Genomic DNA, 17,001 nt, shown 5'->3' on the forward strand with positions numbered 1-17,001 from the left:
AGCTCACGGTCAAGGGCAGGGAGAAGTGCCAAGTGAGGGAGGGGTGAGAGGTGAACCCCGATCTAAAAGACCCGCCAGCTCCCAATCCTTCCAGGCCCTGGAGGCCCCCCCATCCTTGTCCCGAGCCCTGTGTGTGACTGCTTCCGGCCAGCAGGCTGTGAGCGAGGTGACCACAACCCAGAAGAGTAGGTACGTGGTAGGGACAGCCCCGGCCCACATGTCAGGCGCCTGCAGGCCACGCTCACTAAAGAGGAGGGGGGACCCCCAGAAGGGACCCGGCACCGCCCAGCGCAGCCTGCACACCCAGGCCCCGGGCTCAGCCTTCGTCCTGGGAAGGGCCGGCCTGCAGCTAGTGCGGCTGCAGAGCTGGGCCTGGCCTCGGAGTGACGGGAAGAAGCGCCGGGCATGAGAGGACCGGGTGAGTTCGCCTGTCCAGTCCTGGCCACAGAGCAGCGCGGCCCGGCTGCCCGGTGTTTCCTCCCGTTCCGATGCGCCGTCGGTCTCGGAGTCCTGGGGCTACACGGGTTTGCCGCCCTTGCTGCTGAGACCCAGGGACGCGTCTCGTGGTGAAGCATCCTCTAGATGCAGGTCCTGCAGCACACCTGGCGCCTCCTGCTCCTCAACATTCATGTGGCAAGTCGTTCCTCTAAAGCACCCTCCGTAAGATTTAACTGCATTTTCAAAAGAATTAGATTTTCAAAAGCTTAATTTTAATAATTTTGATCTCCATGTTATACTCATTAATTATATTTGCATTTTGCAAATTATTAGTTATAATATTCATTTTTACTTTTAATATGTACCTTTGAATACCTTAGTAGAAAACTTTTTGAAAACACTGAACAGTACTTTGTTTTTTATTTTTATATTTAATTTACTTGTCTGATGGACATGTATTCAAGTTTTGTACACTGTGAATACAATTACAGCTTTTAAAAATATTTTAGAGCAGCACTGTTAATAGATATTAAATGTAATGAAAATCTCGAGTACAATGTAATTAGTGATTCTGCTGAAATAAGGGGAAGGGATAAAAGTGTCACGGGATACACGTACAACAGGGGAATAACGTGTCTGTTTATCACGTGTTGTCACACCACCTCACCAACAGAGGCCCAGGCCAGAGCGTCCACAACTAAACCGTGTTTTCACACGTTGCTGTCAGCCACGGACACGCCAGAGCCTCACGCCTCCTCGTCGCGACGGGGACAGACCTGTCTATCTCACGGCTTCCTGTCTCCTCTCCGTCCTCAAGGCAGACCACCCCCCACGCCACCTCAGAGCCCCCTCCCTTCCTGGAGGGGCCCAGGCAGGGGAGCAGCAGGCCCGCCCCGGCCACCCTAGAGCCTCACAGACACCTCACTGCAGCCCAAGTGGCCGCCCAGCCGGACCCTGAGACCCTGCTGGGCCCCGCGCCAGAGGCCGCCCCTCCCCGGAGCGCTGGGCAGAGGGGCCGGCCAGTACCCGGGGCCCTGGGCAGGGGCCCTGGGCAGGGGCCACAGTCCCGGCCCCTGAGGCCGCTGGGGTGTGCCACCTACAGTCGGCAAGGTGGCAGCAGGCGGGCAGAGGGGCGCGGGGGTCCCCGTTCTCCCGATGAGGCGTGGGCCCCTCCCCCGGCAGCGGGCCGCTGTCTCCCCCGCGGTGACGATCCCCGGGAACCAGGCGTGTGCTGGCTGGCAAACCACAGGTGACTCATGTGGCTAATTTATTTACGACCATCAGGCTACATTTAGGTTAATCGCTTTTTAATCATTCTCTCGAGGGTACATGGAAATACTTGAAGCCCGTCCACAAACGCGGAGCGCTGCCGGGTGCAGGGCGCTATCTGATGGATGGGGTGCCAGCTGGCGGGGCCCTCGGGGGAGGCACCTGGGCCAGGCCTCTGCTCTGCTCCGTGAGGGGACGGGGGGCCCCTCGCGGGGCTTCCCGGCACTTAGACGTGAATGTGTGCTGGACACTGTCTGCTTGCCCAGCCCTGCGGCTCCCGAGGGGGGGCCGCTGACCCAACCCCCACGGCCCGTGGGCCGGGCACACCTGCGTGGCGGCCTTGCCGTGTCGGGGGTTCTGGCTCTTGCTGCCTTGGGTCTCTGGATGGGCCTGACACCAAGGTCTGTGCGAGGCCCCCAAACAGAGTGTGGCTCACACAGAGGATGGCCTGTCTAAAGCCAAAGAATAATGTGAAACACACTTTAAAAGCAACCTCCAGGCGTCCTGGGGGGAGAGAAGACGGTGCAGAAACGTGACACAGCGATGAGAGCTGTCAGCTGCTCCAATCTGGCAACCACACGCACGTACACACTCACAGGACAACCTCCAAGGGGGTCAGGATCAGACACAGCCCCGCGTGAGAACCACAGACGGACACCGGAGCCTGGACGCCGTCGGAGGCACGGAGCGTGCCGGGGTTAGCAGGTCCAGCCGGGACGGCTCCGCGCCAGACGCAGAGGCCCGCGGGCAGCCGGGACGGCGCGTCCAGTCCGAGTCCTACGCGGGGTGCGGCATCTCCAGGGACACGGACAGAACCCGCAGGCTGGGAGGAAAGAGACGAGGAGGATGTGGGGCCCGCTGGAAGTCCTCGAGGCAGAAAATGTCACCGGGGAGGAGGCCCCAGAGGCAGGTGAAGAAAGCAGAAACAGTGAACGTCTCAACAAGGATAATATGCTATGTGTCCCCTTCCGTCTTTAAAATAGCTCCTGAAAGCAAAAACTAGAACACCATCTGGGTGACCCCCCATGCGCACGTGACATGGATGACAAATGGGGGGGGCTCCTGTGTGCCTGTAAGGGTTCTGGGTGTCACTTAAAGGGGTAAAATATTAACATATACGGTGTAACCCCCAGAGCAATCACTAAAAGATGGCTAAAAAAAGATTCAAATAACCCAAAAGAGGGCAGGAAAACAGGAAAAAATACCCCAGAACGGACAGAAAGCAAACGAGATTGTTACATCAGATAAAAGTAATAAAAACAAGACCCCAATACCTGCTATATAGAACAAATCCACTTTAAATATAATGCTATATCTGGCTTACATGTTTTAAAAAAAAAATCCCCAAAGAAAGCAGCAGGTCCAGGTAGATGAACAGGTAAGTTCCACCAACTTTTCGAGAAACAGGTGATCCAGGAAGCTAAAAGAACGGAGACTCCAAACCACCCTTGAGGCCCGTCTGACTCCAATGCCAAAACCAAGGCACAGAGAGGAGCCCAGCCCAGCCCCTCGTGAGTGTGGCCAGAAACCCCTCCGCCAAACGCCACCAACTCAAGTGGAGCAGGGACTCTCAGGAAGAACGTGCCACACGCAAACCCACACACGCACCTACAAATGGTGCCATCCCAGGACATCCGGAAACGCACCTCACCTCACGGATCCGCCGTGGGAAGGGTGCTTGTGGTGCAGGCAGGTGGCAGGGGCGGGGAGGGCATCCTCTGAGGGAGTAGCGCCCCGAGAAAGACCTGCAGTCGGGCCGCCTCTCAGCGCGGCGGGTGGTGGGGAGGGGCGGGCAGGCTCCCCCAGGCCGTCCTGTCCTCTGGTGACCAGGAGCCCTCCGGCTTCACAGCACAGGCGCTGCGGGACTCGGCTGGTGCTCTGAAAGGCGAGTGACCCGGGGGCAGCTTTTACGTCCCTGTGGTGACCGGCAGCCGCCCTCGGGGTGTCCTGTCGGCCCTGGGCAGCAGCGCCACACGTGCCCAGCGGACACCTCACGGGGCTCACCCACCCTGATTCCGCCTTCACGTCGGGCAGCACCGAGGCGACGGGGAGCCCCGGCCGGCGGCGGGAGGATCTGCGCCGGAGGGCAGGCCCCGTTCTCTCTGGAGTTGCTCCAAAGACCCCCAGGGGCCCTGGCACAAGTACGCACTGTCCGCTCCCTCGACCACCCTTGGGCCCCAGCCCGGCAGACGGCTGGCCCCGAGGCCTCCCTTCCGGCCCAACATCCAGGGTGCTCTAGCCCCGGGGCCCGGCCCAGCCCTCCTCCCTCTGCGACCCTGGCTCAAGCCTCGATCTCGGGGGCACCTGTGACCCCCGGCCTTGGGCCAGGTTTGGCCGCGGGAAGGCCCAGCATGTCCCCGCGGCCCGGAGGAGGGCAGACAGGCGGGGATTCACCCCCACCCTCCCCCGTCGCTGGGCTCTGGTCGGCGGGGGCTGGTCCCTGGCTGGTGGCCGGTCAGAACCCAGAGACCTCAGCTTCCGCGCAGCCGGGCTGGGGTACCCTCTCTCCCTGGTCCCTGCAGCCCAGGCCTCACGGTCCCCGCAAGCCTGGTGGGCTCCCGGCAGTGCCCAGGACGCGAAGGCACGCTCCATCCCACCCCGCCACGGCTGGACCTCAGGGGGTCTCATCCTGCCCGGATACTGGAGGGGCCGGTGTGGGGGGCCGGTTCTCACCCGCCACCAGCCCTCAAGGGGGCCCGGGGACCGCTGTGTGCACGTGCGGGGAGGGGAGCGCCGGCCTCAGGCAGGTAGGGCCGGGCTGGGTGAGGGGGCGCCTGGGTCTGCAGGTGGGTCCTCCCCGCCGCCCGCTGCCTGGCGGAGCTGCTCCGCGGGCGGGAACTGGTCCAGGAGGGAGAACCCCGTGAGAATCCCCGAGCCTGCTCTGCCCTGAAGCTGCAAGTGTTTCATGTGGTTCCAACGCGTTTAGCACAGCACCCAGGATTTCAAAGAGCCACCAGCAAGAGACAATCCCCGTCTCTGGTTTCCAGCCCAGGCGGTTCCAGCGTCAGGTCCTCTGCCAGGAGGGTAAGCCCACACGTGCACGCACACGCACACGCGCACGCGCATGCCAGCTTGAAAGGAACGTGTCACCACCCGAGTCACGGGGACGTCCGCTGCTCACCCACAGCTCGGCCAAGCCGCGTGGGGTGGGGACGGCCGGTGGGCACCACCCGCCCGTGTGGGGGGGGCTCCTGACCTGGCCTGGCTGCCCCAGGGCACCCCCGCCCAGCAGCCCCCAGTCCGTGGTCCCCGCGTGGCAGCCCGGGCACCCCTCCCTGTGTGGCTGCCGCGTGCAGCGGGAGCTGCTCCGCCAGGCTGTCCCCAACGGCAGCGACCTGGCCTCATCCCCTCCCCTGCCCTCCCCAGGATGCGGCCCTGCCAGCCACACCACCGCGTCCCCCGCAGCCTGTGCCGCTTCCAAGGACCGAGCTCAGCTCCTCACAGGGCCGGGTGCCCAGGCCTGGGGACCGTGAACACATCTGCCCTTGTCTGGGCTCCTGAAAGGAGGGGATGGCCACCAAGACCCCCTGGGACTCGCGGGGGACCTCCTGACACCTGCTCAGAGCCACTCGGAGCCGCGCAGGATTCCTACAGCTGCCCGGTCAGGGGGCTGCCCCTCCGCTGGCCCCGCGGGCCACGCAGCCCAGCGCCCCTCAGTGTCACATCAGACACACCCCACCCCGGGAACCTCTCAGTTTCTGTTCTGTGCGTTTTACACGTCGTCCTTCATGACAGGTCTCGTCGACAAAGGTGAGGTCGAGGACACCCCACGTGTTGCGTCCGGAGGGCGGCAGGACGACTTGCCCCAGCGGCACTGCGTCTGCAGGGACGCATGGAAGCTGCCCGGCCGCAGCCACGGGGGCCACTTCCGCCTTGTTCAGATGAGGAGCCCGGGGCGGAGGGGGCCTGACGGCTCAGCAGGCTGCCCAGGGCCGCCAGATGCAGGCGGCATGGGCTCCTCGGTCAGCAGAAGGGGACAGAGCACTGCTCCCCAGAGTCTGCTCCCCAGGGCACACGCGGTACCCCCAGGAGGGCAGGCGCTGGTGGAGAGGGAGCCTCTGGGTAACGGCGGTGGGGGTCCAGGCAGATGGCCCTGAGGGGAGGCTGGGGGGGCCTCTGTGTGACCGGGCTGGGCTGGCACCCTCAGGAGCTGGGCTTCGCTCGAGTAGGGAGGTGGTGGCCTGGGATGAGGCCACACCCCGGACACAGGCCACACACCGTGGGGGCCCGTGCAGCAGGGGCAGGGCTCAGGGACCCGACCATGGGTGGGGAAGGCAGACTTCTGCCTCTGCAGGGATGGAACTGTGGTTTTGTGCCCTCTACAAAGGCCAGTGCCGGGTCCTGCTGTGCTCTGAGGTGCCGGGAAGGCACCAGGGCCCAGGCGTAGCCTCCGGGCCACAAGGTCTGCGGTCAGGCCTCGGGGGGTGCGGGGAGCAGCAGCAGGCGGTCCTGGGCCTCCCCCGTGTGGCCAGGGTGGCTCCCACATCCCCCAGCAGCCCTGACTGATATACAGGGCGGACGCACCACACCAGCATGGCCTCTGAGCAACCAGCAACCGGACCCAGACAGAAACCCCACGTGGAGCAGCCCCAGCCCACACACGGGAGCGAAGGGCGGGGCGGGGCAGAGCCTGCGGGCTCCACGCTTCCAGGCACCCGGGGCCACAGAGCCCACAGGTCACGCCCCTCCCCCCAGGACACGCCTAGGACACGCAGTCAGTGCGGCTCCCACACCCAGAAGACAACACCCCAGAAGAGCCAGACGGGCACACAGGAAAACAGGGGTGGACACTGGCCCCAAATATCCAAACATCTGCAGGAGACCAATGCCATGGAAAAGGGCACCAAACACAACAGATGAGAAACGAAACACAAATCTAACAGAGCAAACAAGCATTTTGAAATACGTCTAACTGCAGTCCCCAAAGGGGAAGAGTTCACGACACCTGTGCAGGAAAGGGCACGGCAGGCTGGGCCGCCCGCCCCAGGCAGCTGGGAAGGTGCATGTGGGGAGGGGTCCCGGGTGCAGGGACAGGAGCGCCTCCCGGGCCTAACCCGTCTGCACAGCAAACACCGTGGCGGGTGCCGCACACCCGCCCCCCGGGGGCTGCCCTCTGGGCACCAGGCAGAGGGTGCCCACGTGACCAGCCTCCGATAGCCTGGGCGCTGGTGCCCCAGAGCTCCCTGCTGGGGAGTCACGTGCACCCCTGGGGCTGCGCGGGGAGGGGCTCGGGAGGCCTGCGCCTGGGGCCCCCAGCCTCCCCCAGGCCGCGTTCCCTGCGGTGCTTGAGCCCCTGGGCCTTTGGCTAAACCACCTCTGTGAGGCCTCCCGGAGAACCACTGAACCTGGGGGTGGCATCTGGGACCCCAACTCACGATCACGTCAGAGACCTTCGACAGTAAGAGGCATGATGGAAACCCCTCGGCAAAAGGCAGAAAGAAGCCTGCTGGGGGGCCGGGGCCCTGGCCCGGACAAGGCACGGAGGGCGCAGGGGGAAAGGAGGCAGGAGGACACCGGGGCCACGCGGGAAGCCAGCCACGGCCGTCACCGAGGCAGGAAGGGGGTGACGAGCCGGCCTCCGCACCCACAGCACGCGGCACCCTGAGGTCAGCAGCTCGAGAAGCGCGACCTCCGCGCCCGCCGGCTGCCCCGTGGCCGACACTCACAGCTCAAGGGGAGGCCGAGGGGCAGCGGAGGCTGGAGAAACGCCTGCACAGCCCGACCGGGACACAGGGAAGCAGGCGGTAGTGGGAGTCCCGGCATCCGTGCCGCCTGTGGGGGGGCAACTCCGCTGCCCCCGGCCACCGGGTTCCCATACGATCGTATCACAACACCACAAAGGGGGACACTGCTGGGAACGGGAGGAAAATATAACTTTATTTTCACCGTAGGAATTAAACTCTGTCACAGAATAAGGACACCATGGGATGCTTTCTCGTTTCATTTAATAAATACAAACGAATAAAAATACTGTGTTTTGCAGAGACTGCCTCTCTTGCTTCTGCGTGTTTGCCGGAAGGCCCCGTGGCCACTGCTGAGGTGGCCACAGGCCTGCACCCCGCGGTGCCCGCCCGCCACCTCCACCCACAGCCACGCTTCCTCTCCGGGGGGAGGGCTGCCTCCCCCCCCCCCCCCCCCCGCAAATACTATGTAGGTACAACGCCTCTCCTTCCCCCACCCCCTTCCAAATACAGGTCCTCGTCCTGAATTTCAACTTTTAACTGACCCCCCGTGAGAAGGAGAGAACCTGGTTTCCACAGCCAGTACCAAGAAATGAGGGAGGCGTCCGTGAAAGCCTCCCGTCCACGGGCACACTATGAGAGGTGAAGGAGGACGTGAAGTAAAACGTATGTCATAGACCACCCCGTATTTCAAAAACAGAAACTCCTATTTAAATTTAACCTGTTTGCCACAGGCTGGATATGTGACTCTGCACACACCAGATCTGTTATTGCTTGAAACGGAGCCCAAGCCCCGCGACGGAGCTGCCCGCGCCAGAGGCATCCAGATGGCCTCAAACCCGTGAGCCACCGCTGAGGCCCGCCCCCACCCCGGGGCCCCAGGGACCCCGCGAGCCACGCCTCCTCGGGCGCCGGTCAGGCCCGGGACCAGGAACACCTCTGCGCGCTGCGCTGGCGGGAGAGCCCCTTCCCTTCCCAAGTGCAAGGAACGGGCGTTGTCCCGACAGTCAAAGTCCCTGCGGCAGCCAGCGCGCACAGAAGCCTAGAGCTTCCCGGGTTCAGCCTGGAGAAGAAAACTCCTGCGCACCCGGAAGACGCTGACTAAAACGTCGGCCTCACGTGCTCCTGCTGGGGGGGACGCACCGGTGACTGAGACATGGCTGCACACCGTGGTCGGCACCCGCAGGGAGAATGCCCGTCTTCACGGCCAGCAGGAACTCCTTTCCTGTGTACCCCATTCTTCATGAATCCACATTTTAAAAAAGTATTTATTTCCTGAAAGTATTTCTAAATGTGATTATTTGCAACATATTACAAATGAAAAATGTGACTGGACTGCAAGAAAAAAATCTGCTTGTAAAACAAAGTACTGGAACAAAGCCATGTGCTCGTCCTGGGGGACGAGGGAACCCGGAGGGGCCCCCAGAGACGTCCGGCCGCCGCCCTCCGCCTGGGCTGCGAGGCCCCACGTCTTCGGGAGGAGCGCCACCAGTTCTAGTCCTGGGGGGCCGGCGCCTGCGCCCCTCCCCGCTCCGGGAGGAGAGGAGGCCACGAAGTGCTGGGTCCACAGGCGCGTCAGCCGGAGAGGCAGCGGTGACGGCTCTCATCACCTCCCCGGGCCACCTCGGCAGAAACACCCTCAACTCACCCAGCGGGCTGTCATCGTCCCACAGAAACTATCCCTTCAGAAGAGAAGCCTGTCTGGGGTGGGAAAGGTAGAAAAGAAATAGATGCTGTGGTTCTGCAAGCTTGCCTTTTTTGGTACCAGCACAGAGGGTCACTGTCACTAAGTGTTCCAGAGGAGAAACCCCAGAAACCGCTCGGTGGTGTGTCTGCACACACGTGAGCACGTGGCTGTGCGTGGGAGAAGCTCAGAGCCCCAGCGACTTCTGCACAATCTGCTTGGCGACCTTGTAAAACTGCTCCCGGTCGTCCCGCCACATCTTGGAGGCGTCCACATTGGCCCCGCTTTCATCGTTGGGCTCTGAAAGAGGGAGCACCTCCATGTGGAAGGGGCTCAACAGGAAGGACCTGGCGAGACCTCCCACCTCCCGGAAGAACCTCAGTGATCTATCTTCCCAGACAGGGAACCAGAGGCAAACCAGAGACACCAGGGATGTGGAGCTCCGGGCAAGGGCGTCAGCTCTGTGGAAACAAGAGCCTCCCCCGAGGCATGGGGCTGGGTGGCGGTGCGAGGGCAGTGGACGGCGGGGCAAGACCCGCCTCTTCAGTGCTCCTCCACCCCGAGCCTCTCAAGGGCCCACACCAGCCGACTCGGCCTTACTCTGCAAGACCTGCCAAGCAGACCGAGTGGCCGCTGTGGGCCGCCCCCCGGGCCTCCTGTGGCACCCCCAACTCTCTCCTTTCGATGCTCCATTTCATGGAGGCTTTTTCCCCCCGGGTTTCCAGGCCATTCCTCCCTCAGCTCCTCTGAGGGCTCCTCTCCCCGCAGGTGTCCTGCGTACACCATCCCCTCCAGAGACGGACACACCCTCCGCTCCACGGCCAGTCCTCAGAGAGCCGCCCGTCAAGGTGGACCCTCTCACACACAAACCCTTCTCGTCCCCAAATCCTGCTCCCTCTGGAGTCCTGTCCCCAAAGTCAGCACCCCCCGCAACCTGCAGTCAGGGCAGGAGCAGGAGCCCCCAATGCCAGGGCACCAGGTCCTAGCGCCCCAGCCCCTTGGCCTGGGACCCTCTCCGCCTGCTTCAAGCACTTGGGCTGCAAGGACAATCCGTCTAAGTGAAAGAGGAGCCACACGGAGCGTGGGGCTGCCTCCTCCTCCTCCTCCTCCTCCTCCTCCTCCTCCTCCTCCTCCTCCTCCTCCTCCTCCTCAGGAGGTGAGCCTGCAGCAGGGCGGGGGCGGGGGGGCGGCAGGGACGGGGCGTTACCTGCCATGTGGTCTCACAGCCCCACAGAGCGTCAGGCCCGGGCGAGTGCACATCCACGGGTGCCCCCCCCCCCCCGCCAGCTGGGCTCCAGCCACACCAGTCCTGGCTGTGCCCCCACGAGGGTCAGCTGAACCCCCACCCCCCACCTTGTTAACTCCTACATGTTCTAAACTCACCTCGGGAAGTGGCCCGAGAGCCCCCGTATCCTGATCTCAGGATTTTCACAGTGGCGTGCACCCATTGGTGGATGTGACAGTTCTCTTAGAATGTGGGGCCTTAAGGCTGGGGTCAGTGTCACCTGAGCTTACACCCCAGGACACAGTGTCTGCAGTGCACCAGGCCCCCGTCAGTGCCCACGGAATGAATGACATGCCCGTGGACCAGAGCACCGCTAATCACAGCCAACAATGTGGTACACACGGGACCACCTTCACATCCGTAACTGCGAAAAGTAAGCTGACTCTTGGAAAAGCGTATCCGAGTAACGTTAAATGAAAAAGCAGAAGAGAAAACAGTACACGTCACTCCTCAGGGTGGGCGAGTGAGTGATGAGATGAGGGTGAAAGAGGAACGAGGGGCGGCACGGAGCGTGGGGCCACCTCCCCCTCCCCCCCGGGAGGGGGCCTGCAGCGGGGCGGGGGGTGGGGGGAAGGCGTTACCTGCCAGCATGCTCACCACCGACAGCAGGATCTTCTCCACGCTCTGCACGGGGCTCCACCGCTCGGCGCTGCTCTCGTAGCCCATGGGGTCATCGCCGGGAGCGTGCAGGATGGAGATGCAGACTCTGCCGTCAGGGTAGACTGCGGGGTCGGGACACACCCGTGAGCCGAGGAGGCGGCGTGACCGGGCGCTTCTGTCAGGCCCACAGAGAAAAGGCAGCGCGCGGCACACACCCCGAGGCACACACCCCGACACAGAGCTGTCTGCACGCACACGACCTGCGCCCGAACGCCACACTCAGGGCCACGGCCACGGCCACGTGCTCCCTGCAGGCCCTGCCGGGCTCCCCGGGCACCGCTCACAGACAGGGTGTGGGGCCAGTCGGGACAGCTCGAGCCATCACGGGGTGACTCCACCTTCCTACGGATTTTAAAAGCATTGTACGCAGAAGAAATAAACGAAGGCTACCTGGCAGTCAGATATTCCACCAAAGTATCTCACGTAACTAGGATTCCTCACAAGACTTTGCACAATGAGTTTCACAGATACCCCTCATTCTGCCATTACACCCCTGAACTGGACTGTGTACAATACATGTTCCCATGGCCAGGAAAAAGGCTACGGGGATTACCTAAATACCCAGAAAAAGACAGGCACCAAGATTTCTCTTAGTAACTTACTCTAACAGAAGAGCCATCGCCTCTGTTCTCTGGAAACCGGCTGGGCCTGAATCTAAACCCATCTCCCATCGACAGCACCACGCACGAGACCCTCAAGATCTGATTCAAGAAAACTGAATTTCCAATTCAACGTCTGGGATTGGTCAAGAAAGTCAAAAGCATCTGTTATCTTTCTTTTACACACACTTGGGGAAATTCTCAGATGGTTTACTATATACTCGGATATCCAGAAATCACTTGTAAAATCGTAAGGCTATTAAGCTATAAGAATACCAGACCATTTTAAATAAATCTATTTAATTCACCTTTACTCATGAGCTCAGTGTTGTGAGACCATTTAGAAATGTGAATCGTTCTACACAGCCTTTCTTCTACACCTGGTCCCTCATGTTTCCCATGCCTCCCTTGTTCTAGCGGTTTCTGTGCTTTGAAACTGTACCACAAACTCTCACCGAAGGGCCGGGGAACCATGTCCAATGGGCCACAGACACCAGGATGTCCATCTGAAGTCCACAGGCACGGCACCCAGAACGCCTTGAACAGTTCTCTCTGCCAGGAACTGAGAGGAGCTGTCGAGACGTTTTCACCTTCAGTGTCACTTCCTCAAGGTGACAGTACCACCCAATGACACTGCTAACCCCAGAAACATCAAAAAGCAGCTATGTCCCTGCCACCCCCCATCGCACCCCATCAGCTGGCATCATTTCCTAAGCCCCACGTCCCTCCCCAACCACACCCACACCTGTGGCCAGGCTGGCAGTCTCTGCTCCAGGCCACAGCAGCGTTCGGGCCAGCATGCTCCGCTCCGCCTCCACACTGCACCACCGGCGCCCGTCACAGGCCGCGCCGCCCCCTCACACGCACTCCCAGCCCCTCAGCAGATCCCCACTGCTCCTCAGAGAGACACCAGACTCCTTAATGCTGACCAAAAGCCCCCCCCCCCCCCCCCACGCAGGGCCTCTGCACATGCTAGATCCCCTCCCTGCCCCAAACAGACCCCTGGGTGGCTCCTGCGGCTCTCCTGAAGGCGGTGGGCTCAACCGCACCTCCGCCGCCCGGGCCTGCTGGGTGGCCTCACACCTCCCTCCGTGAGGCCCTCATCAGCGGCATGGCCGCCCGCAGACCGCCAAGGCCCCCACCTCTGACCATCCGCTCACCACCGCATCTCAGCAACTCCTGGTGAATTTCTCGGATTTTTCTTTTAATATTTATGGACTGACCAACTTTTATGCTATGGATAGGCCTACCAAATAGTTCTTCTCAAAAATAACTTTTACAAAATAAAAGTAACACATACCCACTTGCAGTAAGACCAAATTTAAAAACTATTTGTATTGACTATCTGAACATCAAAAATAATCACCAGGCTATCCTTGGTACACACTCACATAATGCAGTCAGTTTACTGGCCATATCTGCCTTTAGACCACATCACAGCTGTGGCTCTAGAGTACACTCATCCTCAATATAACCTTATTACCTAATCACTACCCACAACCCTCTTCACAGCTGCATTTTATCACCTTGAACCTGTTAACCTCCTCAATCGAATCTACTGACCATAATGAACTTTTAACCTCTGTCTTATGGAAAATTCCAAACACACAGCAAAACAGCAGGGTGCAGTGAATGCCCACTTGCACGCAATCACTAGGCCTCTCCTGGAATCATCAAAACCACTTCAAAAGCACTTACTGTTGGGATGAAACATCTCACAGGTAAATCTCATCTTTGGAGGACTTAACGGGTAATCAAGCGGGAAACTCAGGATGGCAGGAAAAACCCCAAACTCAAAACAGGTGTCTTCCGGGCCCCTAGAAGACAAAACACAGAGACACAACTTCAAGGCAGATTTTTTCTAACATCTCCCACACTTTAGAAATGAGTTAAGGAAATGTCCACTGCTTTATAAATGCACATGAAAAGATTATCTGAATAACAACAATGAATTGCTACTTTCTCCTGGATGGAAAGTAATGTGTCACGGTCCTGCTCCAATCTGGTTTAAATCACAGAGACCGGATCACAGGCACAGTCTTCTCATTAGTAAGGGTGAGAATGGGGCAGCAGCACCTGCTGAGAATGACGGGATCAGAGAAAAGACCTGCAGCCAACACTACAAGACCTCAGGGACCCTGTTTTTCTGTCCATGTGGTACAATGACATTTGAGGATACAGATACAGATCGTGGTACGTGTTAGAGCACGACGCTACGTGGTAAATGAATGAGAGTTAAGAGTTGTTATTCCAAAGGCTATTTTTAATTTTTAAATGTGCCTGAGAAGTGGTTTTGTAACCGTCAAGACACAGAGAGCACACACGGTCCCGGATGACACCGTGCGCACGTGCACCCACTGCAAGCCCCAGCCTGCAGGCCTGCGCGCAGCCACATCCTGGGCTGATGCGGCCACCTGCGTCCTCACCGTCCCCAGGCACGTGCCTGCCTGCCTGCCTGCCAGGGTTCACGTCCTCCTCATGTGGAAACTGGCAGAAACGGGCCAAACCACTTCCAAAATCCTGTCAAACTGAAAAACTCCATACGTATAAATGAACGCTATCTTGACCAACAGACGCGTCGTGAAGGCCAGCCGGAAAGGGAGAGCCGCCCAGCTCACACCGTACTGGGGAGAGGAACGCCTCCTCCCCTTATAAATGTCATTTATAAAACATGCACGACAGTCGTTTCTTAAAATCTTAGACCATCTTTCCCATGTACATTTTTATAAGGAGGCAGAAGTGTTGAGTGGCAGCTACACACGCCGACACAGGCAGCACTTCGGGAAGACCAGGCAGCACAACAGGGAAGAGGAATCCTGTTCTCTTTATGGGCTCGGAGAGGGCCAGGCCCCGAGTGTAACACCTGAGACCCCGCGCCACAGCAGCAGGTCCAGACGACAAAACGTTCCCCAAGAAACTGCAGACGGCTTAAGTTCCACCTGGTGCAACACCTGGGACTCCGATGGCACCAGTGCAGGGGAGGCCAGACTGCATCACGGGGTGGGGGGGTGGGGGGGCAGGGGGCAGGTAAAGCAGTGAAGAGGAGAACAAGGCAGCACGTGCTTGGTGGAGCCACATTTCTTTCCCTTGAAGACACATGTCTGGATTCTGAAAACTGTGTCCTTGCTACTTTGGGGGAAACAAAAGGGAAACCTACCCTGCTGTGGAGGGACGCGTGCCCCCGGCAGCGGTGCCCGGAGCCTCGCCTGGACAGGACGGCCACACGGAGAGGCGAGCTCAGGCTCCCCCGACAGCTGCCCTCCAAGGCCTCCCCTCTGAAGGGGGTCAGCGCCGACGGCGGCAGGGGGAGATCTGCGCCCCCCGCCCCCACCTCTTTTCCAGCTAAGAGCTCACGGCAGAGGGCCGGTGCCACTGTACTGGCTCCCCACGCGTCCTTCCGAGGGACGGTGCCAGGAAGCGGGGCTGTCCCCTCGGCAAGGGTCACCTGGCTTGGGCCAGGTCCCGATGGGTTGGCTCAGCGGTGCGCAGAGCAGAGGGCCTGGGGGGGCAGCTGCGCGGGAGCCCGTGCGGCAGGGCCGCGGGCACGCCAGCAATGCTCGTGGCGCCCGGGGCTCCCGGCGCCTCCCTCCCAGGGAGAGCAGAAAAGCACGTCTGGGTAGTTAGTGTTTTTGGACTGAGCCAAATGGTATTTGCTCAAGACTGATAACAGGTCTTTGTTTCTCAAAAGAGGGCTTTCTTTTTTTAAAGAAAAAAAAACAAAGCCCACTGGGCCGCCCGTAGCTTCAGAAGCAAGATCAAGCATTCCCTGAAGTGCTCCCACGTCTGAAGTATCAAAGCCATTTTCAGACACTCCAGTTCGCTCCCGGTTTGAAGCGGGGGCTTCTCTGCCCTGGAGCGGCCGGTGGCTCGGCCAGCACACAGGTGCACCCACGGGCAGCAGCGGGCCTGCTACCTGCGTGGAAAACGCTATCGAGCACATTCCTGAACCAAGACGGGAGACGTCATTAGTGTCATTTTTGGACAGCTCTCCCGCCACACTCAGGACAGCCTCCCTCCTCTTTCACCAAAGAAGGCCTCAGCTCCGAATCAAACTTATCTGAGGCAAATACGAACTCTTCAAAGTCTGCAAGTTATTTTCTATCTTAATTGATTAAAACAATGGCCTAAATTATTTTAGAGCTCTGAGATAAGTATTTTACTTATTTCTGAGACCAGTATTAAGAGTAAAGCAGAACGACCTTGCTCTCCTCTGTAAAGGCAATAGTCCACCCTGACTTCCTGGCTTCAGGGGAACGAGAGCCCAGGGAGCTGGCACGGGGAGAGCACGGCCTGCACACTCACTCCTCCCACAGGACAGCGCCGGCTCAGCAGCTGCGATCTCGGGCTGTCACTGGTGGTCAGTCACTGGCAGAGTCCATAAAAACTGGAGACATGCTTGGTTAATCTTTCAACACTAAACTCAAGTGAAGAACCGTGCTTTGCTTTCATTTCTAATACTATGCGGAGATAAGGGAGCAGCCCAAGGCCTGCACACCGACGGTGGCAGGGAGGCCGGAGCGCGCCACCGCGAGAGCTGGGTGTCTGGGTGTCCATGAGCCATCTGCCCACCAGGCACATTCTGGGACCACAGCCTGCACGTCACCCCAGCTGCGGCAGGTGTGGAAGAAGCTGCTTTCGCACTGTTCTCTTTTTCAAGTTTGTCACAGCACACGGACAAAATGTCTCAAACACACACACCGGGCTTGAAATAATGGAGACTGTAAACCCACTCACAGCACGCACTTGAACTGGATTATCAAGGACTATTCTCCACAGCCATGACGACCTAAAGCACAAAAAAGGGCACACTCGTCACAAACACCCTCACCCTCTCCCTGCAGAGCCCACACGCAGCAGCCGGAGGGCGGCATGAGGGGCAGCAGCTGGAGGGCGGCATGAGGGGCACCGGGCGTCAGAGCAGGGGCCCACCTCCTTCCTGCAGCCTCAGCTCTGCAGCGCAGCCGAAGCTTCTTGTCAAAGCCCCCGCCCCCCCCCAAGGCCGGGGGCTCTAGAAGCCAGGACTCCGGCTCGGCGTGCCCTGCTGTGCCTCTAAGCCCCCAAGTCACCGAAGGCGCGCCGGCTGCGTGAGGGTCACCCCGCCAACAGCATGGCTGCATAGAAGCCGACCTGAAGGACCTTCACACCTGCAGGGAAGACAAGACGGGCACAGGGAGCAAAGTGCCCACGCTGCCTGTCTCCTTGGGAGCCTGGCGGTCTCCGCCGGACCACGTGTCTACACCCACCTGGCACCGGCCCTGCCTCGGCGCCGTGTCCCTGGGGATGGACCCAGAGCCGCTGTCCTCTTTTGTTGTGTACTAAGCACCCCTAGTGACCCTTGATGTGAAGAACTGGTGCTGCTAGGTGTGAGGAGGGAAAGGACGGGGG

At 60.0% G+C, this 17,001-nt stretch overlaps 1 protein-coding gene across 4 annotated transcripts in view; it reads right to left on the reverse strand.

The window, feature by feature from the left end:
- Positions 1-262: 262 nt before the first annotated feature.
- UBE2G2 (ubiquitin conjugating enzyme E2 G2) overlaps positions 263-17,001 on the reverse strand; it is a 36,097-nt gene continuing 19,358 nt past the window's right edge. Inside the window, exons 4-6 of one of the 4 annotated variants that reach the window (XM_057697030.1) lie at positions 13,315-13,433; positions 10,955-11,079; positions 7,570-9,372 (exon numbers count right to left, since the gene is read on the reverse strand). In XM_057697030.1, coding sequence (XP_057553013.1) covers positions 9,175-9,372; positions 10,955-11,079; positions 13,315-13,433 — 442 coding nt within the window. In that variant the 3' untranslated portion in view covers positions 7,570-9,174. Of the gene's footprint in view, positions 672-7,569; positions 9,373-10,938; positions 11,080-11,366; positions 12,189-13,314; positions 13,434-17,001 lie in introns of those variants that run through there. The other 3 variants (XM_057697032.1, XM_057697033.1, XM_057697031.1) reach the window with 3 other exon arrangements.

The sequence above is a fragment of the Hippopotamus amphibius genome, chromosome 10 (genome assembly GCF_030028045.1).
Source record: "Hippopotamus amphibius kiboko isolate mHipAmp2 chromosome 10, mHipAmp2.hap2, whole genome shotgun sequence".
Lineage (NCBI taxonomy): Eukaryota > Metazoa > Chordata > Mammalia > Artiodactyla > Hippopotamidae > Hippopotamus > Hippopotamus amphibius.